This window comes from Camarhynchus parvulus, chromosome 7 (assembly GCF_901933205.1).
Source record: "Camarhynchus parvulus chromosome 7, STF_HiC, whole genome shotgun sequence".
Taxonomy (NCBI): Eukaryota; Metazoa; Chordata; class Aves; order Passeriformes; family Thraupidae; genus Camarhynchus; species Camarhynchus parvulus.
In genome coordinates, this window is record NC_044577.1 from 36,605,861 (window position 1) to 36,632,133 (window position 26,273).

General features: G+C 47.5%; 1 protein-coding gene across 2 annotated transcripts; it reads right to left on the reverse strand.

Moving 5' to 3' along the window:
* Window positions 1-4,685: 4,685 nt before the first annotated feature.
* STAM2 (signal transducing adaptor molecule 2) lies at window positions 4,686-25,590 on the reverse strand. Of its 2 annotated transcripts, none has more exons than XM_030952134.1 (14): window positions 25,481-25,590; window positions 19,648-19,732; window positions 17,098-17,173; window positions 15,996-16,091; window positions 13,617-13,763; window positions 12,714-12,783; window positions 12,179-12,365; window positions 11,409-11,503; window positions 10,933-11,012; window positions 10,682-10,769; window positions 10,232-10,286; window positions 9,212-9,365; window positions 8,076-8,233; window positions 4,686-7,404 (listed from the first exon to the last, which is right to left on the reverse strand). In XM_030952134.1, exons 1-14 carry the CDS (start codon window positions 25,518-25,520, stop codon window positions 7,194-7,196), a joined length of 1,542 nt encoding a protein of 513 aa, XP_030807994.1. In that variant the 5' UTR covers window positions 25,521-25,590; the 3' UTR covers window positions 4,686-7,193. The 2 variants fall into 2 exon arrangements, with proteins under 2 accessions (XP_030807994.1, XP_030807993.1); XM_030952133.1 differs by having other exon boundaries at window positions 10,933-11,015.
* Window positions 25,591-26,273: the final 683 nt, after the last annotated feature.

A 26,273-nucleotide genomic window follows, 5' to 3' on the forward strand; every position in this document is an offset into this window, starting at 1 on the left:
TCCCTTCCTAAATTAGATTGAGCAATGGATCGAAACCAGAAATTAAATGCAACATAATGAAAAGTCGAGTAATGAGTTCAAATCCCAGGGAGCTGCGTCTCTCCTGGCACAGAAGGAAACCAAGGATGTCATTTCCATAGGTACTGTGGGCTTGGGAAGAAGCTGGTGCTCAGTTTTTCATATATACAAGATCTACAAAAGATTTAAACTCCTTTGGGACACCGATTACAGATCTCACTGACAGAATTCCCATTGTTTTTAAATTAGACCTACAAGCACCACAGTGCTACCTGAAACTGATCCCTGCTGGTGGGACTTTCTGTTCCACTTCTGCTTGCAGAGCCTGATTGTTATGAGGGAGAACGTTCCTGTGGAAGGGTAAAGGACAGGGAAAACATCCCATCACCTGATTTTCCTGTTTTTAATTGGAAAGGCCCATCCAATGTGGATGGGGGAATGACCCCTAGAGTGGTTAGGAGGGAAGTGAGTTCCCCAAAACCAGACAGACAGAGGCCTGGCTTCCAAAATTCCAGGTCACATCCCGCTGCCTTGGACACCAGGTGATGCCAAGGACCCTGTGCCCAAACCAGCAACCCCGAATTCCCAGGTAGCACAAATCCACCTCTGGGAGCAGCTCCCCTGCCAGGCTGAGAGCTGCTCCAGGACATCTCCCAGGAGCACCCACGGCAGCATCTCCTCAACCCTCCAGCATAACCCAAAACTGCCTTTCTGCTCATTTATCCTTGCTTCAACTCCAGTCTGCACGGCTCAGATCACCCTGAACGTCAGACTCTTCCTGAGACTCTCCCATGTCACTCTGGGAACGGGGACTGCCAGCCCCAAACGGCTGCTCCGGGCCAGGGCCGTGACAAGGAGGTGCCAGCAGGCAAATGAAACTTCCCTGGGTTATTTAAATCCCCTTCTGTGACAGATCAACCTCCATGGCCTGAGCACAGCACGCTGCCGTGCATGGCAAGCGTCCCTGGATCCACAAGGGCCCAGCTCTGCTTCCCCTGAGCCCCCTTCAATTCCTCTGCAGCCCCTGGGCAATCTGGGATGCAGGTTCATGCTCTGGGGAATGCTGCACAGCCTGGATTTGGCAATGAAATTGATAATATTTACTGCAAACAGCGGTTTTTAGCTGAGGGTGATGCTCCAGGGGTCTTGGGATGTCAGTCTGTGTCTGAGCAGGGACAGCTGGCAGGCAGAGTGGGAGACTGGGAGCAGGGATGGAAAAGGGGAGCAGGGAAGGAAAAGGGTGGCAGAGAAGGAAAAGGGGAACGTTAGCATGAGGCTCCACGCTGATGGCAACCAGTGCTCCTGCAGTGCACGGGGCTGCTGTGCAACCAGCTCTGAGCAGCCCAACCTCAGATACCGATGCTCTTGACACACTTAAAACCATTTTTCCCCCAGAAATCCTCAAGTCAGGAGATCACTAAAACCTCAGCTCCCATTCCCCACGCCAAGTGCACCTCCCGGTGTCCCGGGGAATAACGAGGAAATGCCCAGCAGGTCCGTCACCGCCGGGAGCCCAAGGCGAGGACGATCCGTGCGTTCCTCCGGCCGCAGCCGGGCTCTGGGGCCGCTCCGTGCCCGTAACTCCGCCGTGCCCGCAACTCCGGCGGTGCCAGAGCCGGAACCGGAGCCGGAGCATCCCCGGGGCAGCGGCACCGCCGCGCTCCGCACGGGGTCCGGCCCCGCAGGGACGGAGCCGCGCCCGAGCCCCCTGTTTGTGCCCGGACCCCCCGTTTGTGCCCGAGCCCCGGCGCTGACCTGCCGCAGGATGAAGCTGGTGGAGGTGGTGCTGCCGTCCGAGCGCTTCAGGCGGCTGCGGCGCGTCGCGGTGCCCCTCGTCACCTGCCCGGGGACAAAGCATCAAGGTCGTGTCCCGGCCCCGGCCCCGGCCCCGCCGCCCCCGGCCCCGCACGCACCGCGGCCATGGCTCCGCGCTCCCGCTCCGCTGCTCCCGGCGCTCCCGGGCGCTCTCCGGGCGCAGCGGAGCCGCCGCCGGGGCGGAGCGCGCTGGGGAGGGGGCGGCGGGCGGGGGGCGGCCCCGGGGCGGGGCTGGGACGGCAAAACCCCCGGAGCCCGGCCCCGGCACGGTTCCAGCCGGGGGGCGAGCCCGGAGCCCCGCTGTGCGCTGGGAGAGAGAGCTGGGGGTGCTCACCTGGAGAGGGGAAGGATCCGGGGCTCCAGGAGAGCTGGAGAGGGACTGGGGACAAGGGATGGAGGGACAGGAGCCAGGGAATGGCTCCCACTGCCAGAGGGCAGGGATGGATGGGACATTGGGAATTCCCAGAGCAGCTGTGGCTGCCCCTGGATCCCTGGCAGTGTCCCAAGCCAGGCTTGGAGCAGCCTGGAATGGTGCGAGTGTCCCTGCCGTGGTAAGGGTGGCACTGGATGGGATTTAAGGTCCGTTCCTTGGGGGATGCCCTAGGCAAGCAGCGCCCTCTGAGCCCACCGGGCCCGTCCAGGCGAGCCCCAGGGCCCTGCCCAGCCCTCCCCACGTCCATCAGCACCGACCGACAGCACTCCCAGCCGGGGAGGCAGCTCCATGCACAGGGCAGAGAGGAAAACAAGCTAAAGCAGGAGATGATGAGTTGGAATAAAATCCGAGGAAGATCTGGAAGCGGAACCTGGATTTCCTTCCCACTGCCGAGCTTCACCTACAGGCACATCACACCTCCCACCGGGATGAGCAGGAGCAGCAATGTTCACATCCTCACTCACACTGGGATGAGCAGGAGCAGCAATGGGCACATCCTCACTGCACTCACACTGGGATGAGCAGCAGCAGCAATGGGCACATCCTCACTCACACTGGGATGAGCAGGAGCAGCAATGGGCACATCCTCACTCACACTGGGATGAGCAGGAGCAGCAATGGGCACATCCTCACTGCACTGGGATGAGCAGGAGCAGCAATGGGCACACCCTCACTGCACTGGGATGAGCAGGAGCAGCAATGTGCACATCCTCACTCACACTGGGATGAGCAGGAGCAGCAATGGGCACATCCTCACTGCACTGGGATGAGCAGCAGCAGCAATGGGCACATCCTCACTCACACTGGGATGAGCAGGAGCAGCAATGGGCACACCCTCACTGCACTGGGATGAGCAGGAGCAGCAATGGGCACACCCTCACTGCACTGGGATGAGCAGGAGCAGCAATGTGCACATCCTCACTCACACTGGGATGAGCAGGAGCAGCAATGGGCACATCCTCACTCAAGTGAGCAGGAGTAGCTCACCATCACTGGGATGAGCAGGAGCAGCAATGGGCACATCCCCTCACTGCACTGGGATGAGCAGGGAGGGACATCCTCACTGCAATGGGGCACATCCTCACTCACACTGGGATGAGCAGGAGCAGCAATGGGCACACCCTCACTGCACTGGGATGAGCAGGAGCAGCAATGGGCACATCCTCACTGCACTGGGATGAGCAGCAGCAGCAATGGGCACATCCTCACACTGGGATGAGCAGGAGCAGCAATGTGCACATCCTCACTGCACTGGGATGAGCAGGAGCAGCAATGGGCACATCCTCACTCACACTGGGATGAGCAGCAGCAGCAATGGGCACATCCTCACTGCACTCACACTGGGATGAGCAGCAGCAGCAATGGGCACATCCTCACACTGGGATGAGCAGGAGCAGCAATGGGCACACCCTCACTCACATCTGCATGCCCTGAGCACAGCCAGCCCTGCCAGTGTCCTCCTGCCTCGCTCCAGACACCAAATCCTTCCATTCTTGGCTGAAAGGAGCAGCCTGCTTTCTGCGTCCGAGGTGAATGTGGGTCACCGAGGCTGCGGTCTAAATGAGATTATTTTTACATTCAGTTTCATCACTGAATTGGTCCTAGGAAGGCATTTCTGTTGAAACATTAACCGTGGGGTGGCTGATTTCCCAGGAAAACGTTCCCTCCAGAGACCCGATGGATCAGGCTGGGATTCAGAAGGGAAAACAAGCCAGCATTTGCCAATAATGCAGGATATGATTTGGCTTTTTAAAGGTTGACTTCCAGCCTGAAGCGACCCCAAATCAACCCACTGGGGGCAGAAGCTCCAAAGGGCTGTAAAAAAATTATGGAAACCAGTGATTGATGTGTAAATGACATTTTTTGGGGCTCTTTGCAGACATCTTTGGCGTCCATGTACAGCTTCAGCAGCAGGATAAAAGCCCAGGCATTCACCCTGATTTTTTGGGATGAGTCAGAATTTTCAGGTGTTTTTGGTGTCCATGCACAACCTCAGCAGCAGGGTTAAAGCCCAGGGATTCATCCTGATTTTTTGGGATAAGCCAGAATTTTCAGGTGTTTTTGGTGTCCATGCACAACCTCAGCAGCAGAGTTAAAGCCCAGGGATTCCTGATTTTTGGGATGAGCAGAATTCTCAGGCGGGATCACAGGACTCAGCTCTTGCCTCTCTGAGCAGGGAATTCTCCAGGGTGTGTTTGTGAACAAACGTTGCTCAGCCCACAGACAGCCCTCAGGGCAAGCAGGGGCAGTGCCTGGGAGTTCTTAGAAAAGATGCACAGATAAAAATAAGGGAAGAAAATCATCTTCATCTCAGGAAATGATCCCTGAGAGAGGCCACAGCATGGAGGGACAGAGTCCCACAAGCCCAGGGCCATCCCCACCAAACCCTGCAGCATAAAGAACACACAACAGCACTTGGAAGGTTTCAATAATCTGATTTTTAACATTATTTCTGGAGCCAATTGGAGAGACAAAGCGTGGCTGACATCAGGCGACAGAGCACAAGCCCTCAGAGCACTCTGGGGTGACAAATTGAACAGACACAACAGGTCCCCAGCTCACACCAAAGGAAATGGATCTCATAGTGACATTTAACACCCATGAAACAAATATACCACGTGGAAAGTCTCATTAGAAAGGTTCCTATGTTAAGGGTTTATATGAAAAAGCAGGAGTTCTCCACCCTGAATTCCTGATAGAAAACAGCAGGTAGAAACCTAAGGTAGAAATCTGGAGTTAGAGAAATCCTTTGGCAGCATGTTCAGTTACAATCAGGCCTTAAAAATAAATATGATCATGTCTAAAAGTATGAAGAGAAACACCAACCCCCTCTAAATACACTGGTTTAATAATAATTAAATTATTTTACACTATCTACAAGTTGCATATCACAGAGTTAGGAGTAGAAGAGGTGACAGAAGGACAAATCCTGCTTTTATAAAAGTTCAGGCATGTGTGGAGCTGTGTAGAAAATCTCAGACAAATGAGTATATACATTATTTATACTTAACAATTAACATCATCAAATCACATCTGGTTGGCTCAATTGAAGATTTCTCTTGGCCCAAAGCTCAGAATCCAAAAAAAACACCAAGTTAAATTTCCTAACAAACATGGAGAATTGATAGCAACGAGAGCAAGGTTTAGTTCTACCCCAAACCAACTTGGAACAAAGTAAACTCTGACAAATAAAAGCTCCAAACAATAAGAATTTGGAACAGCAGCATTGAAATAAATTCATTTCCTCACAAGACACAAGGAACAAGTTATCAGAACACTTCAGTATTGCCACGTGTGTTATTTGTACTGAGCTACTTCCAGGGGAAGGATCAAGACAAAGTTACATCCAAAGGAAAGACAAAATCCTCCTTCCAATTGCACACATTTAAATAAGAAGTGATTTAAAGAGCACTTTTTGCATGAGCACGAGGCTGCAAATATAAGGTCAAGATAGCAAATAATTAAATAAAAGGAGGTGCTGAGTGGAGGGTGGGTTTGGTCACTCAGCAGCCTGGGAGTTCCCATCTGGGATGAAGTTTATACATCAAAAATGCCTATTTAGACATCTGGGAGCTTCCTGCGTTTAATGGAGTTGTTTTTATCAGTAATTTGCTTCCATTATTTCCCCAAACCAAGGATTATCACTCAGCAGAGGTGGTTAAAAGCAGGATAAATGTGACCATGCTCCAGTGAGGAGGTAAATAGGAGGATGAAGTGATTTTTTTGTTCAGCAGTTGAAACAAGAAAAAGAAAGAATTCCCAAAGGGTAATCCAGCTCATGTGCTCCCTCGGACAAACCCCACCCTTCAAAAAGTGCATCAGGGAAGAAATTCTTGGATTCCTCTTCTCCCCAGCTGCCACTCATGGCCAGCTGAGGCAATCCCTCCTCCAGGGAAAGGCTCTGGATTTCCTGTGCACAGGAGCCCAATCCCACCCCCAGCACATGGGATGGCCTCAAATCCCCCTTTCCCAGTGGTGCAGAGCTCCTCTGGGCTCAGGGCTGGTTGAGACATGGACACAGGAGCAGAGGAAGGAAATCCAAGAGAGGCAGAACCCCCTGGTCCCATCAGGAGGGTTCCTGTTCCACTCAGCTCCCCTTGCAAAGGGAACAGATCCTCAGAGGCTTCAGCAGCTTCAAACATTTTCCAGCCCCTCCTTTCCCACAAGGAATTCCAATGCTCCTTCACTTCTACATCCTTCCAGAAAGGAAAACTGAAGAGAGATCCTGTGAGTTCCTGGCTCAGCACCTTGGATCCACCTGGAGCATCCCCTGCCTGTCCTTCCCAAGGAGCCTCGTGCTGGCAGCGCCACCTCTGCCAAGACACCGGGGAATTGGAGGAAAACGTGTTTTCCTCAAGAAAAAAACACAGCAATTCTCTGTGATTTCCAAAACACAGAGGCAGAACTGTTAAACCTCTCTTCTCCTCCTATTTCCACAGGGATGTGGTCCTGAGGGGCAGAGTTTCCTCTTCCAGCTGGAGCCGGGGACCCCTCGGATTGCGCGGCACGTCCTTCAGGAAGGGGACTCCGAAGTGCAGAGGTTCCCTAAAGCCACTGGGACAGAAGGATTACAGAAGACACCAGAGGAGGCAAAGCAACAGCATCTCAGCATCCTCCAGCTTCCAGAAACACATTGCAAAGAGAATTATTTTGAGACAATCTTTCAAAGATTCACAAGTGACGCTTCCTGAAAGCGCAGGGAAAGAGAAAAAAAAAAAGGACTCGGAGGAATGGGGAATTATTTTAAACCATCCCCTAATCTAGTTCAGGATGCAAAAATGCAAATAACCAGCAGAGCTGGTGCCTATTTTTACTCTGCACCACCCTAACGCAGCGAGTTGGGCTATTTGAGAGGAAGATGGACTTTGATATCCACGGCAGGGACTCCCAACGACCGCCAAGCTCGGAACTCCTCCATCCCGGCTGTTCACAGCAGAGGCTGCTGATGGAAATTTGGCTGCTGCTGGAGCAGGGAATGAGCAGGAAGTGCCACGGGATAACCTGGTCCTTGGTTGCTCTGGAATGCTGCCACGTCCACGGGCACGCCCATCTGGTGCTGGGGGAAGGCGGCGGTGCCGGTGACGGTGCCGGTGACGCTCGGGACGCTCGGGAAGGGCTGCGGCAGTGCGGGGTCAGGGCTGCGGGGACACAACACCAACCACGCTCACAGGGACAGCTCAGGGACACCCCAGCATCAAGGGCACCCCCAAAACAAGCTGGGGCCTCCTAAATATGCACATTTGACTAAAAGGGTCACTTTTGAAGCAATTTCATGTTTTGCCGGCTGCAAAAATACAGTTTTTGACATGCACACTCTCAACTTCAATCAGCTCTGGCCTTGCACTTTCCCTCCTGTTATTCCTCCATGTTAATAAACAGTTTCCCAAGAATTCCATACTTTTCATGCCTCTAACATGGCAGTTTTTAATGGTTTTTGCAGGAAAAACGTTTTCACCCTCAAAATTCTTCCAGTATCTCAATAATTCTACTACATAACTTTTCAACTTACTCTTGCTTCTCAACTTACTTACTCTTGCTTTTAAACTTACTCTTTAACTTACTCCTACTATTTAATTTTCAATCTTTGGTGCTGGGTGCTTAAAGCCAAGGTCAGAGGTTCCTTTTTGACCTTCCTGAGAAATCATCTCGTGCAGGATCAGTTTTACCCAGAATAATGCTCTCATTGCTCCCTAGTTTACTAAAATTGGTATTTTCCTCTCAAAAATGATGTGTCACTAAATGTAAATGCCACGAGAATGTACAAAGTGGCAAAATTCCCCCCAGGAAGAAGAAATTGCTGGATCCATACCTTAAATAAGCAGCTGGAGGTGGCTGAGTGGCTGCAGAGTTGATGCTCTGAGGCAGGGACCTCACCTGGCCCACCTGCTCCGGGGCCAGGCTGTACCCTGGGGACATGGACACCCCCTGGATCATGTAATTCCCACTGGGAGGCTGCACAGGATACGACTGCAAAGCAAAGCAAAGCCAGCAGATTTGGTGCTCAGCACGCTTTGGAGTGAACCCACCAGAATATTCTACAGCCGGAAGCAAAACCTGCACTTTCTGCCAATTCTGGTTTAAATAATGCAAGATTCCCTCCAAATTCAGGTGGCACGGGCTGGAGCGGCTGGCGGGGGCTGGATTTGGGATAAACAGGTTTGTCCCAAATAAAGCCCAGCATTATCCTGCATTTCTAGGCACCAGTCTTGGGAGGAAACAGCAAACTCCAGTTGCCTTTTGGCTTAAATTACTTTGTAACCTCCAAATATAATGAATTTTCCATCGTTACTGGAGTTAAGGACACGGAATTACTTTTAACTGACATATTTTCAGATCTAGCAGTTGCCATGGCAACTATTCTTTTGCCACTGAACAATTAACATGAAAGTAAAATTCATTTCAAGTAAAAACCCTCATTCTGTGCTTTTTGAAAATCTCTCCTTCCCTTCCATGTTTATTCCTTAAGCCATCATTAGGGACAGTGTAAAACAGTTTGGAGCACAAATACCACATGTTTAGAACTGATACAAAATGTTCAATTTTCTAAGGGCAAAAGGAGCTAAAAGCAGAGAGTTTCTATATTTAGCAAAAAATACACTTGGGATTAATACACTGATATTCCAGTTCCCTCCCATCCCCAGCATTAGATAAGAAGGGAACATTTTACTTGGAGATTGACATGACTCACAGCAAGAATACCCACCAGGCTGCTGCAACACCCAATCCCAACTGCAAGAAATGAATTATGGAAGGGATCTTTTGGAATTTTCAACAGTGGCCAAGCAAAACCTTCTGTTCTAGTGCATAAATCCCAATTTCTTGCAAAGGCAATGTCAGATTGCTCGTGGGCTCCCTTTGGTTTTTGCTGTGATTTTTTTAAAATCAGGGATAAGCAGCAGGGAGTTTCCAGATCCCAGGGAATTTCCAGATCCCAGGGATACTGACCTGCACAGAGACTCCAGAGGAGGTGGGTGGGAATTGTGCAGGGTGCTGGAGTTTGGAGTAGGCTGAGTACATGGGGCTCTCATTCATCAGTTTGTTGTAGAGCTCCAGAGCTTCCAGAACCTTCACGTTCAGCTCGGATAACTCGGAATGTTTCCTGTTCCAAAACAAATGGAGATGGCACTGAGCTGCTGGGACATCTTACATGGGGAGGAAAGACCGGTGCTGCATGAAATATGCAAGAAAAATAAGCCTCTGAAAGGTAAAAGGTCATTTTTTACCCATTAATATTGAAAAATTGCTGTTGTGTGACTGGAAGGAAAATCCAAGAGCTGCACAACCATTGCTGACACCAAACCAGCAACTCCCAGGTGGAATTCCCTGCTCTTTTTACCCTCAAATATCCCCAGGAGTCACAGAATCATGGAATGGTTTGGGCTGGAAGGGATCTTACAAGATTTCATTCCAACCTTCTGCCATGGACACCTCCCACCACCCCAGGCTGCTCCAGCCTGGCCCTGGGCACTGCCAGGGATCCAGGGGCAGCCCCAGCTGCTCTGGGAATCCCAGCCCAGCCAGGAATTCCCAATTCCCAATGTCCCATCCATGCCTGCCCTCTGGCACTGGGAGTCATTCCCTGGCTCCTGTCCCTCCATCCCTTGTCCCCAGTCCCTCTGCAGCTCTCCTGGAGCCCCTTCAGGGACTGGGCAGCCAAACTTGAGGAGGGAGAGGTGAGGAAAACCTGGAATAATCACCAACAGACTGAAAATTCCAACCTCTGGACAGCCTGGAGAAGGCTACACAAAATGACAAAGTAAAAAGCATCCATGACCTGGGCAGGGAATTTTGGGAGAGCAGCAATCAAATCTCAGTGCACACACTCAGAACTTGATATTTCAGCATTAAAAAATAAAGTTGGTAAATTTTTCTTGCAAGGTTTTCTAGCTCAGGAGATGAAAGTACCAAAGAAATCTCATTAAACCTGCCCAATTTGAAGGAAATGAGTGAATAAATTGTGCTCACCTATCTATCTCTTCTAGTTTTTCATCTATCATTGGACCCATCTGCTGGCAGATATCTGTGAAGACAAAGTGTTGAGGCAGTTGATGTCTTGCACAATTAAATGTTTAAATGCAGCCAGAAATATTTTATCTAACTACAGGAAAATTAATTTCTTATTTATTTCAGGGTTGGGACTGGTAGATGGATCTTGCAAAGCTCAGGCATTTTACGGAGCTGGGAGTTATGCAAATGATTCTGCTAAACGTGGAGCTGGCTTGGAACTATTAAAAAAAATTCAAATTATCCCCAGAGCCCCACACTCCCACGGTGAAATAAGTGTTCTCCAGCACTGTTAGTACAGAGCACAGCTCCCCTAAGCTTAAAATAAACACAAAGAACTCCCAGCTCAATCCACAAAAGGTAATTGTGAGAAGAAGTCATAAAAAAGAGCTCATTTAGTGCTGCAAGTACCTTCTGAGTTGAGAAGATCTGGAGAATCAAGCTTTAAATCTGTGGGATCTATGCTCTGAAGTACCTGCAGTGTTTTATCCATCTTATCCTGAAAGGGGAAGCCAAGATGAAGAACTCTGATTTCCCAGCCATGCCAAGATTAGTTTAATATTCAAATAAAAGTTCTTTATAGACAAAGAATCATCTGCCAACATTCAGCACTGAAGGAATGTAAAAGCCCAGCAATATTTTATTTTAAAGTGGCTTCATACCTCATCAATATAAACTGGCTCAGGTTCTGCTTTCTTAATTTCTTCTGCACTGTCCTCAGGAACAGAGATTTTATCCACAGCTGCTGGAAGAACAGAGATGAGTTTCTTTTCTCTCTGTTGCTGTCAGAACTTCAAACAAACATTTGCTCCTTGTTATTTTTCTGTGTGAAAAGACACTGTGACATTTGAAATGGCAATTTGCTGGATTTGTAAATATGTTGCTGACAAGGAATTATGGCGAATCGAACCAAATTTCTGTCACAGAAAATGGTAATAACTTAAAAGAAAAATAGAGACAGAAATTAAGGAGAGTTATGGAGTGATCTGTGCTTGATTGTTTGAAACAAGGGCAGGATGTCTCTCAATTCTTTCCTGGGGCTGATAGAGGAAATTATTTTGCTGCTGGGCTAATTAGGATTGCAGCACAAAGCTGCCTGTGTGCAATGATCCATCCATCATTTCAGCAGGTAACTCACCTGCCTCGGGCTCCACAGACAAGTCAGAGGTGACGAAATTGGATGGGAACAGCCCCACTCCTCTGTGGCTCTCCCCCTTCCACCAGTTGGCATCACTGGGGAAATAAAGAAGGGTTACACAACTCAGGGGGGAACACAGCCAGGGACATATTTGGGGTTTTTACTGAAAATCTGAGGTACAGAGACATATTTGGTGGTTTTTTTACCAAAACCCTGTGATGTCTAAAAGAGAACTTGCAGGGATTAGCACAGAGGCAAACAGGAGCTGAGGCACAGGGGAGGGGAGGGAGGAAGAGGAGTCAGGGGATCACTGAAAATTGAACACAATCCATCAAATCTTTATATTGATCACTTGCCCACCCTTTAAAGCTGTATCTATCCCTAGAGGTGTTAACAACAATCATTATTTTAGCTATTTTTAATCAGTTTTCTTCTTGGCAAATCTGATTCTTGATAGCCAGAGGTTTAACAGCTGCTGGAAGTAGATGGAATGTGATGCCAGTGCCTTTTCTTATGTCAGACAACCAACTAAGATTTATCTTCCAAACTACAAAGTGGATGAAATGCTCGAGGTTCTCCCTGCACTAAAAAAGATTCGAGGTCTGAAACAAGGAATTTGGAAAGATAAAAGGAAGAGAAAGGGATGTGAGGGAGGGCAGAGTGACAATGACATTTCTGTGAGGGGGAAAAAAACATCAGAGGAAAAATGTGCTACCCTGAGAGAAACAAGAGTGGTGGAACAAAGTCAGCTCCACCTGAGTGTATTGTACCTGTCATCCAAAACAAAAATAATTTCTCCACTTTTAAAGGTGAGCTCATTGTCCTCGACAGCTTCAAAGTCATACAGAGCTCGCACCTTCCTCAGGCTCTGGGGGTTTTGTGGCATTTCTGCAGGTGGGTACAAGGATTTCGTCTCCATTTGCTGCTGCTTCTGCTCTTGCAAAGACAATTCAATAGCTGCAGGTGGGGCAGAGAGGAAGAGAACAGGTTTGAGGGGTTTATCCCTGGAGACAAAGCAGTGTGATTTCTTGATTTAACAAAAACAGGATTTATTGCTTTATTTAAACAAGGTCTGTATTTGCTTCTGTAGTGTTGGAAGCTAACATTTAAAATGCTGTGTGATGGGGAGGAATGTGTCTTACCCCATATCCCCATGGATGAGGGAAACACCTGGAATGCCACAATTCCCAACCCACTGTGGCATTGATTTCAATTCTGTGCAGCAGGCAAGAGCCCAAATTCCCATTTCCCTGCTTTTCAACAAAACTTCTGCAGTCCAACTCAGAGGCTGAGACAGCAACTCACCTCTAGCTATATCCTCATCTTCTTTGGATTTACTGGATGAGGAGCCATTCTTAGCAGCACTGGTGGAAGCCTGCAAAGGTGGGAACAACAGAGGGACAAATGACAATGAAATCTCCATAATTTGATGTTTTTAAAAATTAGCACCGAGTTGTTCCTGATCAGGTGGATTATGGAATCCTGGTGATCTCAGAAATAAAAATCACCACCCTTCAGGCTTGTTTCTGTTTTCAGCAGGGAAAAAAGCAAAAGAAATACTGAGATTTAATTGAAATAACTGATTTTATCGCCATAATTATTTTAGTCATATTTATTACAGTGAGACTACTCATTTAAATGACTCTTTCCACTTTTATCCTCCCTTCAAGAGAGAAGATGCTCCAGTTGGGAGCTGCTTGCTTAAATCCTGCAATTCTCCCCAGCAGCACAGTGAAATCATTCCTGGAGTTTTCATTCCCACCAGGAACTGGAATTGGGTGCCAGTACTCAACTCTTCCATGTTCCTGCCATATGTTTTACACATAGATCAGAGTTAGAAGTGAAAACATCTTTGTGGAGGGAGGAGGGATTGTAAAAGTTAAAAAACTCATAGTGTTTGTAAAAGTTAAAAAAACCCTCTGTGTTTCATACAGAGGGAAGTAAACTTTGTGTGAGGAAATTGTAATAGAAATTGTAATTTTGATTTTCAGGACTGAATAATGTGGAAATATTTAGAAGTATCAATAATATAAGTCAGGAAAAAACCACCTGGCATCCTATCTGCTGTCAGGTTGGGCACAATAAACCACCAGAAGTGAAAAATAAAGCACTCCAAACCCAAGATAACTCCTGGGACAAACAGGAAAAGGGGATTTGGGAAAGGACACCAGAGCTTGGGACCCATCCCTGTCCCACAGCAGCTCTCACCTGGGATCCTGCTGCAGGGAAAGTGACCCCTTCTTCCTTCAGGGATTTGATGGTTGCAGATATTAAACTACATTGTGGGTCTTTCTGGAATTCTTCTGACCACTCCACCATGAGGGTTTTTAGCTTTTCACTCACTTTTGGGTGAGCCTGGAAGACAAAATTAGATAAAAAGGGATGTTTGAGCCTCAAAATGAACAGAAGGAGCTGTTACCAAAATTGTTACCAAACCCATTTTACTATAAATACACTTAATCATTAATAATTGTGTAGATTGAGAAGATTTGGGGAGCAGAGTGTAGAACATCTGACCTTTTATACCCTGATCTGATATTCCAGAGAACCTGCTGAGCTCCTGGAGCACCAATTCTGGAGAAATTCAGGCTGCCTACCACACTTATCCTGAATTTCTGCTTCTCTGTGTTACTCACCCTCCATTTAACCCCAATTTTCTCTTCATTCCTTCTCAAGTGTGTGGTTTTCCACTTCCCAACCACATCAACTGGTCTGATATAAGCCACTGTCTTTCCCTCCAAGAAATCTTCCAAGAAATCTTCCAAGAACTCCTCCAAGAACTCTTCCAAGAACTCCTCCAAGAAAGCTTTCCCTACAAGAACTGCTCCAAGAAATCCTTCCCTACAAGAACTCCTCCAAGAAGTCCTTCCCTACAAGAAATCCTCCAAGAAATCCTTCCCTACAAGAACTCTTCCAATAAATCTTTCCCTACAAGAACTCCTCCAAGAAATCCTTCCCTACAAGAACTCTTCCAATAAATCTTTCCCTACAAGAACTCCTCCAAGAAATCCTTCCCTACAAGAACTCTTCCAATAAATCTTTCCCTACAAGAACTCCTCCAAGAAATCCTTCCCTACAAGAACTCCTCCAAGAAATCTTCCCCTACAAGAAATCTTCCAAGAAATCTTCCCCTCCAATAAATCCTCCCATAAATCTTTCCCTCCAATCCACCTTTTCTGGCTTCAGCAATTTCTCCTCAGATGCCAGGACAGCTTTGTCCCAGCTGAGAGTACATCACAAAACCCTGATCTGTGTCTCCTTGAATCAGCTTCTCCCACAAAAAGGAATTATCCATGAGGACAATCCTTGGGGAGAGTTTCTATTCCCAAACTGGAGCTGTGCTGCTGGTAAAAGAAGATGATTTGCTTGGAGTGGGGGCAAACCAAGATCAATTCATGCCCTGCCTGGAATTCCTGTGACTCCCCCAGATTCTGGCACTGGGACAAGATTCCCACCCCAAGGAATCAGATCCCAGCATGGGCTGAGCAGGGAGGGCACTGCCAGCTGCCAGGCTCCAACCTGCATTTTTGAACCAGACAGTTTGCTGGGCTCAGGAGCAGCACAAAGACATTTGTCACACTTGGCTGAACTCGTTTTCCCTCAGAGAAGAGGGAAAAAAGCCCAATTTTATTCATTATTCCTCCAAGGGGACCAGGGCTGGGGGTAAAGGGTCAGTATTTCCCAAGAACACAGAAATTGTGCTCCAGAACCCATCCCTGGGTGGGATCCCAGGGTCCCTGCCCATCCCTGGGTGGGATCCCAGGGTCCCTGCCCATCCCTGGGTGGGATCCCAAGGCTCCAGGATCCTTTTCCACCTCTGAGTGGGATTCCAGGATTCCTGCCCATCCCTGGCTGCTGAAGGTCAGTGAGAGCCCCAGGATGGACCCTGGCTAATGGGAACACAGGCACCAGTTGCAGACCTATTTTTCCACAAAAGCCAAAAATGCAAGAGCTGTGAACTCATTTTGCTTCCCAGCAATTTTATTACTTTCCTTAATTGCTTTGCTCAGCCTCTGATGATTGCAGGGATCTGAAAACTCCTTTTTAACCCATTAACCAGTTTTGTCTCCAACTGGAGCAGTAATTAGGGAAAAGCTGTTCCTGCTTACTCAATTCCTCACAGCCAGATTTAGAGCCCAGCAGCTGCTTGACCCCAACCATCTCAGTCTCCTTTTCTTGGTTATTTTCTCATTCAACATTCCCAGAATCTCTAAAAACTAAAAAGGATTGTCTGCAACTTCATCCTTTTCCTTGTACAAATGTCACTTCACTTCCTCATAATTTTCCCTTTCACTTCAGCCCAGGAATTTCCTTCAAGCCTAATAAAAACTCTCCTCAAGAAAAGCTGCACTTACCATGATCAAATTAATGGAGCTTAGGAGCATAGATTTTAATTAAAACTGCTCATGTAATTTTGTAAAAGTGTGAAGGATTATCAGCTGTCAGCTCTTTAACAGATTATTTTTTCAGAGTAAAAATGGCACAAATTTCAGTGAAAACATAGAAATTGTGCATTAACTACACCATTAATTTGGAGAAATTACCAAAATAATCTTCCCCCAGGACTGCAGGTTCTAAAATAATTACCTTGTTTATTATAGCTCGAGCTTCAGTGGCAAAATCCCTGGAACACACTTCCAAGTGGAATATCTTCCCACAGTTTGACACACAGGCTCCTAAAAGCTGACAGCAGAAAGACAATTGGGAAAATGCAGGGCAAAAAAAAAGTACAAATAATCCAAAATATAAAAAGTGCAAATAAAAAAAAAAGAGTGCAAATAATCCAAAAGAAGAACAAAATGCAAATTTAAAAATGTTTGCACATAATCCAAAATAAAGGAAGAAACCGCAAATTAAAAAAAAAAGTGCAAATAATCCAAAATCAGGGAAAAAAGTGAAAATAAAAAAAGAGTGCAAATAATCCAAAATCAGGGAAAAAAGAGCAAATTTTAAAAAGAGTGAAAATAATCCAAAATAAGGGAAAAAAGATGCAAATTTTTAAAAGATTGCAAATAATAATAATAATAATAATAATAATAATAATAATAATAATAATAATAATAATAATAATAATAATAATAATAAACTGCAAATAAAAGAGTGCAAATAATCCAAAATAAGGGAAAATATACAAATTTTAAAAAGAGTGCAAATAATCCAAAATCAGGAAAAAAAGTGAAAATGAGTGCAAATAATCCAAAATCAGGGAAAAAATATGCCAATTTAAAAAAGATTGCAAATAATAATAATAATAAACTGCAAATAAAAGAGTGCAAATAATCCAAAATAAGAAAAAAAAGAGTATATTTTAAAAAGAGTGCAAATAATCCAAAATAAAGAAAAAAAGAGTGCAAATAAAAAAGAGTGCAAATAAACAAAAAAAAGGAAAAAAACCTGCAATTAAAAAAAAAAGTGCAAATAATCCAAAATAAGGGAAAAAAGTGTAAATTTTAAAAAAAGCCTGCAAATATTCCAAAATAAGAAAAAAAAGGTGTAAATTTAAAAAAGAGTGCAAACAATCCAAAATAAGAAATAAAAATGCAAATGAAAAAAGAGTGCAAATAATCCAAAATAAAAGGTAAATCCAGCACGGACACTGATTAACTGAGGTTAATTAATGAATTGATCAGCAAATATTGAATTGCTGCATTCCCTGAGGTTTTTGGGGGCAATTTGGGAATTTACTCACTGTGAGAGCCTGCAAAGCCACGTGGGGAACTTTGTGATTCATTCTCTTCATGATGGCTTTAAGGCAATCCTTGGCTCTGCAAAGGAGCAAGAAATTCAGGATAAATGGGAGTGACAGGAGCTGTGCAAGGAATGAGCCCAAACCTCCACCAGAAGTGAACCAAAATGGCACCAAAGCTGAGCTTATTGAGCAAAAATGGCACCAAAGCTGAGCTTAAGGAACAATAATGTCACCAAAGCTGAGCCTAATGAACGAAAATGTCACCAAACCTGAGCTTATTGAGTGAAAATGGTACCAAAACTGAAACTACTGAACAAAAATGGCACCAAAACTGAGCTTAATGAACAAAAATGGCACCAAACCTGAACTTATTGAGCAAAAATGTCACCAAAGCTGAGCCTAATGAACAAAAATGTCACCAAACCTGAACTTATTGAGCAAAAATGTCACCAAAGCTGAGTCTAATGAACAAAAATGTCACCAAACCTGAGTCTACTGAAGAAAAGTCACCAAACCTGAGCCTACTGAACAAAAGTCACCAAATCTGAAACTACTGAGCAAATATGTCACCAAACCTGAGCTTAAGGAACAAAAATATCACCAAAGCTGAGCCTAATGAACAAAAATGTCACCAAACCTGAACTTATTGAACAAAAATGTCACCAAAGCTGAACTTACTGAGCAAAAATGTCACCAAACCTGAGCCTACTGAACAGTAATGTCACCAAACCTGAAACTACTGAACAAAAATGTCACCAAACCTAAACCTATTGAAGAAAAATGTCACCAAAGCTGAGCCTAATGAACAAAAATGTCACCAAACCTGAACTTACTGAGCAAAAATGTCACCAAAGCTGAGCTTGTTGAGTGAAAATGGCCCCAAAGCTGAGCCTCTCAGGGCTGGGCAGAGATTTACCCACTGACCAGTCTGTCTGTCCTCAGCTGGGTGCTGGATTGGCAGAAATTCCTTTTTTCCCCCGGGCATTGCACATCCATTCCCAAAAACCTGCTGCCAGGCCAGGAAGGGAAGCAATTGCATGGTTTGGGCCAGACAGTGAAGGAAATGTCCCCAGAAAAGGAGAGGATTCAATAAATGGGTATTTTAGTGGAATTCATTCCCAGCTCTGGGATCCCCTTTCCCTCAGCCTGAGGACACAAAGGTTTTCATCATTTGTTTCAGCACAATCTGAGGTGAGTGGAGAATAATGAAGAGCTTTTTAAATGCTTCTGCTGAGGGGTTTCCACACTTTAAATGAGCATTAATGGCTGGCAGGAGTTCAGGCACATCAAAGGCTTCATTAACACTGATATTTGGAACATTTAAAAACATGAAATCCTGAAAAAAAAAAAAAAGCTGATGCAGCATTTAAAAAATAGTATCACTGCCAGATACTTGAGCTGCTGGATTAGCAAAGCACAGAAAAGCCTCTGTGCCAGAAAAATACACTTTTACTCCTAATATTTTCATTTTATTTCGTATACAAACCATCCAACCAAGTCAACTCAGTTATTTTAAGTTGTATTTTTATTTAGGGTAGGCAACAATCTTCATTGTTCTCAAGGGCAGAAAGGAAGAAAAGGACACAAAATTGAATTAAAAATATGCCAGCAGCAGTGGCATTTAAAATTCAGAATTTGGGGTTTTATTTTCTATATAAATACATATACTTAGATTTAATTATGCATTTTTTATACTTCTATTTCTGCGTATTTTTTTTCATCTTAAACACAGAATTTTTTACAACATCCCTTCCTCCAAAACCAAACTTGGAACAGTTCTCTCTACAGAAGTCTCACGGCACTAAAAAATTTGATTTTTAATGAAGGACTCAAAGGACATATTTTTTCCTTCAGAACTAAAGATTCCCAGATTGAACAGATTTGCTGTTATTCCTTGTGGCAGGTAATCAATTAAAATCAAACCAAAACAACCAATAAACCCCCAATTTTAATGTTAAACAGAACAGCTAAAAATTCTGAATTACTTAAAAATTGTAATTAATTGAAGATTAATTCTAGAATTAATCTTCAATTAATTAAAAAATTAATTGAATATTAACTCCAAATTTAAAAGATGCTATCACTCAAAAATTCAGCAAATATTTTGGCCACTACAGAATCACTGAAATTCCATTAATGTTCCACTCAGGCTAAACTGATTCCAAGTGATTTGTGCTTTGATCCCTGTTTTTTCCCTTTTGTCTCCCATTTTTCCTAACAACCAAACACAGACAAATACCATAAGAAGCCCCAGGTCCCTGCCAGGTGTTTTTCTGCACAGAAATTGTTTCACTTTCTCCTCCTGGCACAGCCACTTCCCCTCATTTATGCCAGATCATTAAATATGGATAAGTCGGGCGTGCTGTGCAGAACTCCAGGAAAAAGCTGGAATGTGCTCAGCACATACAAACTGCTCTGCTCAAAATCCTCCTGGAACATTTCCTCCCAAGCATTTCCAAGCCAGCTCCATGTATTTGGAGCTGTGCTCTCTGTGCCATTTTCCTCCTCCCAGCAGCACAGAATTCCCTGGAATGCTGAAGCCCAGCTTACCCATTGGGAGTGCTTCCAACCTTGTCACAAATATCCATGATGAGCCCCCAGTCCTCACTGGTGTTGTATTCATTTGTGGCTTTCTCTGGAAAGAAAAAGAAGATTTATTAAGTGATTTATTTCTTCAGGTCAGATTCTATCAATAAAATGTATCCCTAATTAATATTTCATGCAATGATGTGGGTTGGAAGGGACCTTAAAGCTCATCTAGTCCCACTCATTCTATAGATTAATTAATAAGGCTTAATGGTATTTATCTGTGCTTTTAAGTTTTTATTAGCCAGGTTATTTAAATCCCATGTAAATATTGCAGTTCAAGTTAATAAACAGCAAATTCAATATCTGATTGCATTTGCTGCTTCAAGATTAAGTTTTAACCAACTAAACTCCATTTTATTTTGGCTGCTCAGCAGAAAGATTTCCACAAAGGGAACACAAACACAGCACCCACCAATGTCCCAAATTCCTTTTGCTACAGATGTAAAAAAAATGGAAATGTAGAATTTTTGACATAATTTATCCTCACGAACTGGAACATTTACTTCAAGGAAGTAAATATTATTTTGAAACCACAAACCTTCAAAACTAACCCCAAAAATGATAGAATTGCTAAATTTTCTTTTAACTGCATCAATGTTTTAGGGCATGAACAACAAATTCATGGATGGTGTGGAAAATAAATGAGTGCCTGCAATTTTAAATACTTAAAAAAGAAAAGGAAAATCAAGTGAAATCAGCCTCTGGAAGCTGCAGGTTCCCTGGATATGCAATCCCTAAGGAGTGAAAAGATTCCCAAGGATATCCTGAAGTACTTAAGTACTTCCCAAGGATCCATTAAAATTTCCCTGAGTGGAAATCACACCAGCTTTTCCTGCCAGGGCAGAAATAATCCCAACTTTCCCATGGCAACAGGAAAGGTTTGATGATCACAGGTTTCAGCAGGAAGAGTTCACCTCAGAATTATGGAATTATTTTGGGTGGAAAAGCCATGGAGTGCCAGCTGTGCCCAATGCCCACCCTGTCCCCAGCCCAGAGCCCCGAGTGCCACCTCCAGGAATTCCTGGGACACCTCCAGGGATGGGCACTGCAAACCTCCCTGGGCAGCTCCAATCCCTGAGCCCCCTTTCCATGGGGAAATTCCTGCTGTGCCCACCCTGAGCTGCCCTGGGCCAGCCTGAGGCCGTTCCCTCTGCTCCTGCCCCTGTTCCCTGGGAGCAAATCCTAAATCCCCCCTCCTGTTTGGGAATTTCAGAGAGTCCTGTCCTGCTGGGAAAGCCTGGCCAAACTGGGATGTGATCCCAGATTTGCTGATTTTTAGGATGAGGGCTGCCCACATGAGGGGGTTTGGATGGCTGGGAAATCCTGGGAATGCCCCAGGAGCAGAAGTGCAGGAGGACAAGGAGGGTTCTGAGCCCCAAATGCTCAGCCCAGGCCCAGGGCACTGCAGAAATGCAGGAAATATTCTCACTGCAAACCCGGCATCTACAGCTCAAAATATCTGGGACTTCCCCACTGGCCTGGCTGCTGTGCCAGGGTTGGAAATGGCTTTCCATGAGGGAATCGCCCCAAAATCCACCCTGAGCTGCCCTGGGCCAGCCTGAGGCCGTTCCCTCTGCTCCTGTCCCTGTTCCCTGGGATGATCCCAAATCCCCCCGGCTGTGCCCTCCTGGCAGGAGCTGTGCAGAGCCACAAGGTCCCCCTGAGCCCCTTTTCTCCCTCACCCCACTCCATCCCCATCCCAACCCAAGCTCAGCCCCCAGCACACCACGCTCAGTGCTGCTCCCTCCCAGCACATTCCCACAGGAGCCAATTCCCTCCCCTGCAGCCACCCTGTGCTGGGAGCAGCTGTGGGATCCCAGCTCTGCCCTTCCCAAACTCTCGGGGATCTGGAAGTTTCCCTCCCTGCCAGCATGACAAACTGAGCAGCAGCTGCTGTTCTCCATCCCTAAATTCAGGAACAATTCTGAAGGATAACTCCCTCACAGATGCTGAGACAGAGCAGAAGCAGATGTGGGAGGATGCATTTTCCAGGAGTTTTTCAGCACAGAGGGAACATAACCTTTAAAAACACGGAATGACTTGTCCCCTGCAGCCCCCCAATTAATGAAGGAACATTAGACCTGAGCTGGCTTTCATGGAAATAATGATGAAAGCAGAATGTGCTGCTTGAGGTGCTTTGATAAAGAATTCCAAGTGCAAGGAATGGCTTTTCCCTGGGTGAGCTCCCTGAGCTGAGCTGCTGCGTGGTCCCAGGGAATGCTGCCAGCCCAGGAAAGGGGAGAGCACTCACAGGAGCAGCTGCAAGGGGCTGGGGATTGTTTGCTGCTCCCACTGCCAAAAGGAGAAATGCTTGGAGAGCTCTGCCCCAAAGCACTGCCCCAGCTCTTCCAGGAGAGGAGCTGGAAACTGAGGGAAAGGAAAAGGAGCTGAGGGAAGGGAAAGAAAAAGGGAAAGGAAGGGAAAGGAAGGGAAAGAAAAAGGGAAAGGAAGGGAAAGGAAAAGGGAAAGAAAAAGGGAAAAGGAAAAGGGAAAGGAAGGGAAAGGAAAAGGGAAAGGAAGGGAAAGGAAGGGAAAAGGAAGGGAAAGGAAGGGAAAGGAAGGGAAAGAAAAAGGGAAAGGAAGGGAAAGGAAGGGAAAGAAAAAGGAAGGGAAAGGAAGGGAAAAAGGGAAAGGAAGGGAAAGGAAGGGAAAGAAAAAGGAAAGGAAGGGAAAGGAAGGGAAAGGAAGGGAAAGGAAGGGAAAGGAAGGGAAAGGAAGGAGATTTGCACTGAGGCAAAATTGTCAGGATCATCCCTGATCATTCCCACACCAGCCAGGGACCAGGGAATGCCCGGGGAGAACCAGGGGATGTCCTCACCCCTGTCACCAAGCCTGGAGCCCTGCAGGGCCTCTCCAAGCACCAGCAAACACCTCCTGCTCCTGGAGCCCTGCATGGCCCTGGAGAGAAGGGCAGGAAAACAAACACCAAAGGGAAGGAGGCTGCTCAGGGGTGAAGGGGATGGGAGAGGAAGGACAGAGCTGGGAAAACAGCAAGTGCACGTGGAGTCTGAACAGATCCACACAGGAAATGTGAAAGTTCCAGAAGTTTTGGGGGTTCCTGTCCAACCAAAGCAGCCACACTCCCCCAGAGCTGCAGAGGGTTATCCCAGGATGTGCAGCTGTGTCCAGGCACATTCCAAGGCTCTGCTCAGCTCTGGGGGCTTGGAACCATGGGAGAAAAGGCAGCTGTGGCAAAAAATAATATTAGGAAAAAATAATAATATGTGGGAAAAAATAACATTGGGAAAAAATAATAACATTGGGGAAAGCAAAAATAATAATAAAGATAAATACTAGAAAAAGAAAAAAGGAAATAAAACCTGAGGGAAATGAAGGCCTTTGAGGGCTGGGTTGGGTAGGAAAAGGAAATTCCTTTTTCCCCACAGGCGTTCCAAAAAAGAGCAGCTCTGCATGAAGAGGCAGCTGGATCTGCCCCACTGCTGCAGCCAACAAAAGGCACCAAAATTCCAAACTCAGCATCTCCCCAGAGCATCCACATGTGATAATCTGATATCTTCCATGCTCTAATTTACAACAGAATACTATTTTTTTAAAGCTTCTAATGATAAAGTTTCCCTGGCAAGGGACTCTAAGATTTAGCCCAAATAATTCAAGTTCCTATTCTGTTGCACATGCTAAATTTTAATAAGCGATAATAAAAAATTATAACTATAAATATTAAAATATTAAAAGGAAAAATACACTGAGTAAAGTTGAAGCAAACAGAGTCCCAGTTTTGAAGTTCTGCAGCCTGGGAGTCCTTGAAGCATTTAAGTTTCTGTTAAAGAATCTTGCAGAGTTCAAAAAAAATCCACTTGAACAAACACATCAGTTTGAGCCACGTGAAATGTGAGTGTGCTCAAACAGCAAACTGCAGCAGGGAACTGAAATTAGAAGTAAAATAATAAATAAAATAAGAAACCAGCTCAATTTATACCACAAACAAACCAGAGATTGTGTAGCAACAAGAGCACTCAATCTCTTCCATTTTGGCCAGGACAAAAATCCCAGGAATGTTGAATTCTTCTCTTTCCTAGGATCCCAACAGAAAGCTGAGCCCGGTGTCTCGTTTATTTCACTGCTTTTTTCAGTGCTGCCATTCAGAACAGGCGTTGTGTAACAAAGAAGGCACACTGAGCACGAGTTTAAGAAAGCACAAGTCAGGGCAGGACACAAAACAAAACAACTGAGTCACTGTCTTCACCCCAACCCCAGGCAGGTTTTGTAATCACTGAATCACAGAATATCCTGAGCTGGAAAAGATCCATGAGGATGATCCAGTCCAGCTCCTGGCCCTGCACAGCCACCCCAACACCCCCACCGTGTGTCCCGGGTGGTTCTGGGGAAGCTGCTGGGATTGAATCCTCACTAAAAGGAGGAAAAGCAGCAGATCTTCCAGCAGCCACAATTCCCTGGATCCCTGCAAACCCAGGAGGCACAGAGACACCTCAGCCACGCTGGAGAAGCTGGGAAACTTCAGGAGTCAGAGCAAAATGGACACAAACTATTCCCTGATGCTGCTGAGGGGAAGGGAGAGAGGGAGGGACCCAGGGACCCTTCTCCTGCCAGAGCTCCCAGCCCAGCCAGGATGGGTCAGGAGCAGCCAGGGATCCCTGGAGCTGGAGTGCCCAGGGCCCAGCACGGCCACAGGAGCAATCCCGGGGTTATTTTGGGTGGAAAAGCCCTCCCAGCTCATGGAGTGCCAGCTGTGCCCATCCCCACCCTGTCCCCACCCAGAGCCCCGAGTGCCACCTCCAGAATTCCTGGGACACCTCCAGGGATGGGCACTGCAAACCTCCCTGGGCAGTTCCAATCCCTGAGCCCCCTTTCCATGGGGAAATTCCTGCTGTGCCCAGCCTGAGCTGCCCTGGGCCAGCCTCAGGCCGTTCCCTCTGCTCCTGTCCCTGTTCCCTGGGAGCAGAGCCCGATCCCCCGGCTGTGCCCTCCTGGCAGGGAATTCCAGAGAGGGAAAAGATCCCTGGGGATCCTCCTTTGCTCCAGGTGAGCCCCTGCCCGGCTCCCTCAGGGATTCTCCATTCCCTGCCCGGCTCCCTCAGGGATTCTCCATTCCCTTCCCGGCTCCCTCAGGGATTCTCCATTCCCTGCCCGGCTCCCTCAGGGATTCTCCATTCCCTTCCCGGCTCCCTCAGGGATTCTCCATTCCCTTCCCGGCTCCCTCAGGGATTCTCCAGCCCCTTCCCAGCTCCGTTCCCTGGCCCCACTCCAGCCCCTCAGGGTCCCTCCTGTCCCAGAGCTGTCCCCAGCCCTGGAGGTGCCCCAGCAGTGCCAGCACAGGGACGGGCACTGCCCTGGGGCTGGGTCACACCGGGGCTGGCACAGCCCAGGGGTCTCTTGCCCAGCTGGGCACCCCTGGGCTCGTGTTCAGCCGCTCGCACCAGCACCTCCCAGAGCCTTTTCCAGCTCTCCAGACACTTCCCAGCCCGGGGCGCTCCCAGGGCTGCCTGTGACCCAGGAGCAGCGCTCGGCCTCGCTGCCTGCCCAGCTGCCCATGGCTGCCCGTGCCTCAGGCCAGCCCGGCTCCCTCAGCACCCGGCCCGGGCCCATCTGAACCTGCCCAGGGAGCACTCGATCCTCCTGCGGATCAGCCACCGGGACACCCAACGGGACCGAGCCCGACACCGATCGGGAGCGAGAGAGGAACAGGGAGAGAAAAGAGGAGGAAAAAGACGAAGAGGAAAAGGAAGCGGGAAAAACAGGAGGAAGAGGAGAAGGCAGGGGACGGGAGGCCGCCCTGCCTGCCCTGCACCGGGCCCAGCCGCCGCCCGCCGCTCACCCACGTCCTGCTCGAAGGGGTTGGCGGCGAAGAGCGGCATCTCTGCCCGCCGTGCCGCCGCCGCTCGCCCCGCACCGACTGACCCGGCCGGAGCCGCCGCCGCCGCCGCCGCCGCGCCCGCCCCGCCTCGGCCGCCCCGCGCGCCGGGCTGCCCGCCGCGCCCGACCGCCCCGCGCGGCCCGCGCCGCGCCCGCAGCGCCGCGAACCGCCGGGATGAGCAGCCAGGCGGGGAAACAGCGGGCCCGCCTCGCGGGCCGGGGGAACACGGGGCGGGCGGCGGTCCCGGGAGCGCGGCGGCGGCGGCAGGCACTGCGTGAGACAGCCCCGCGGTGAGGGGGCCTCGCGGGGGCGGAGCTGACGGGGAGCTGCGGAACCCGTGACGTCACGAGGGCGCCGTGACGTCACGCGCCGCCATGTTGCGGCTGTGCTGAGGGGTCGGGGAGTCGCTCCGGGCTGTCCCCGGTTGTCCTTTTAATTAACCGGAATTAAATTTTAATTAACCGAAATTAAATTTTAATTAACCGAAATTAAAGCTGTCTGAGGGCGCAAATTGAGGGGGGAGCGCGGCTGAGGGGCAACTGTGGCTGAGGGGATGGTGGGCGGGCGATTCGTCCTCACATCCCAAGAGCAAGAGTTAAAGAACCAAATAAAAACAGTCAGCCGTCGGAAATGCTGAACAATTTTTGCAGAGGGTGTAGAGAGAAGGGGATCATGAGGCAGGTCCTGCCTGATTGCTGTCAAACGTGGAATACGTGAAGCATTTCTATAGGAAGGATGTTATTTGATGTTCTTT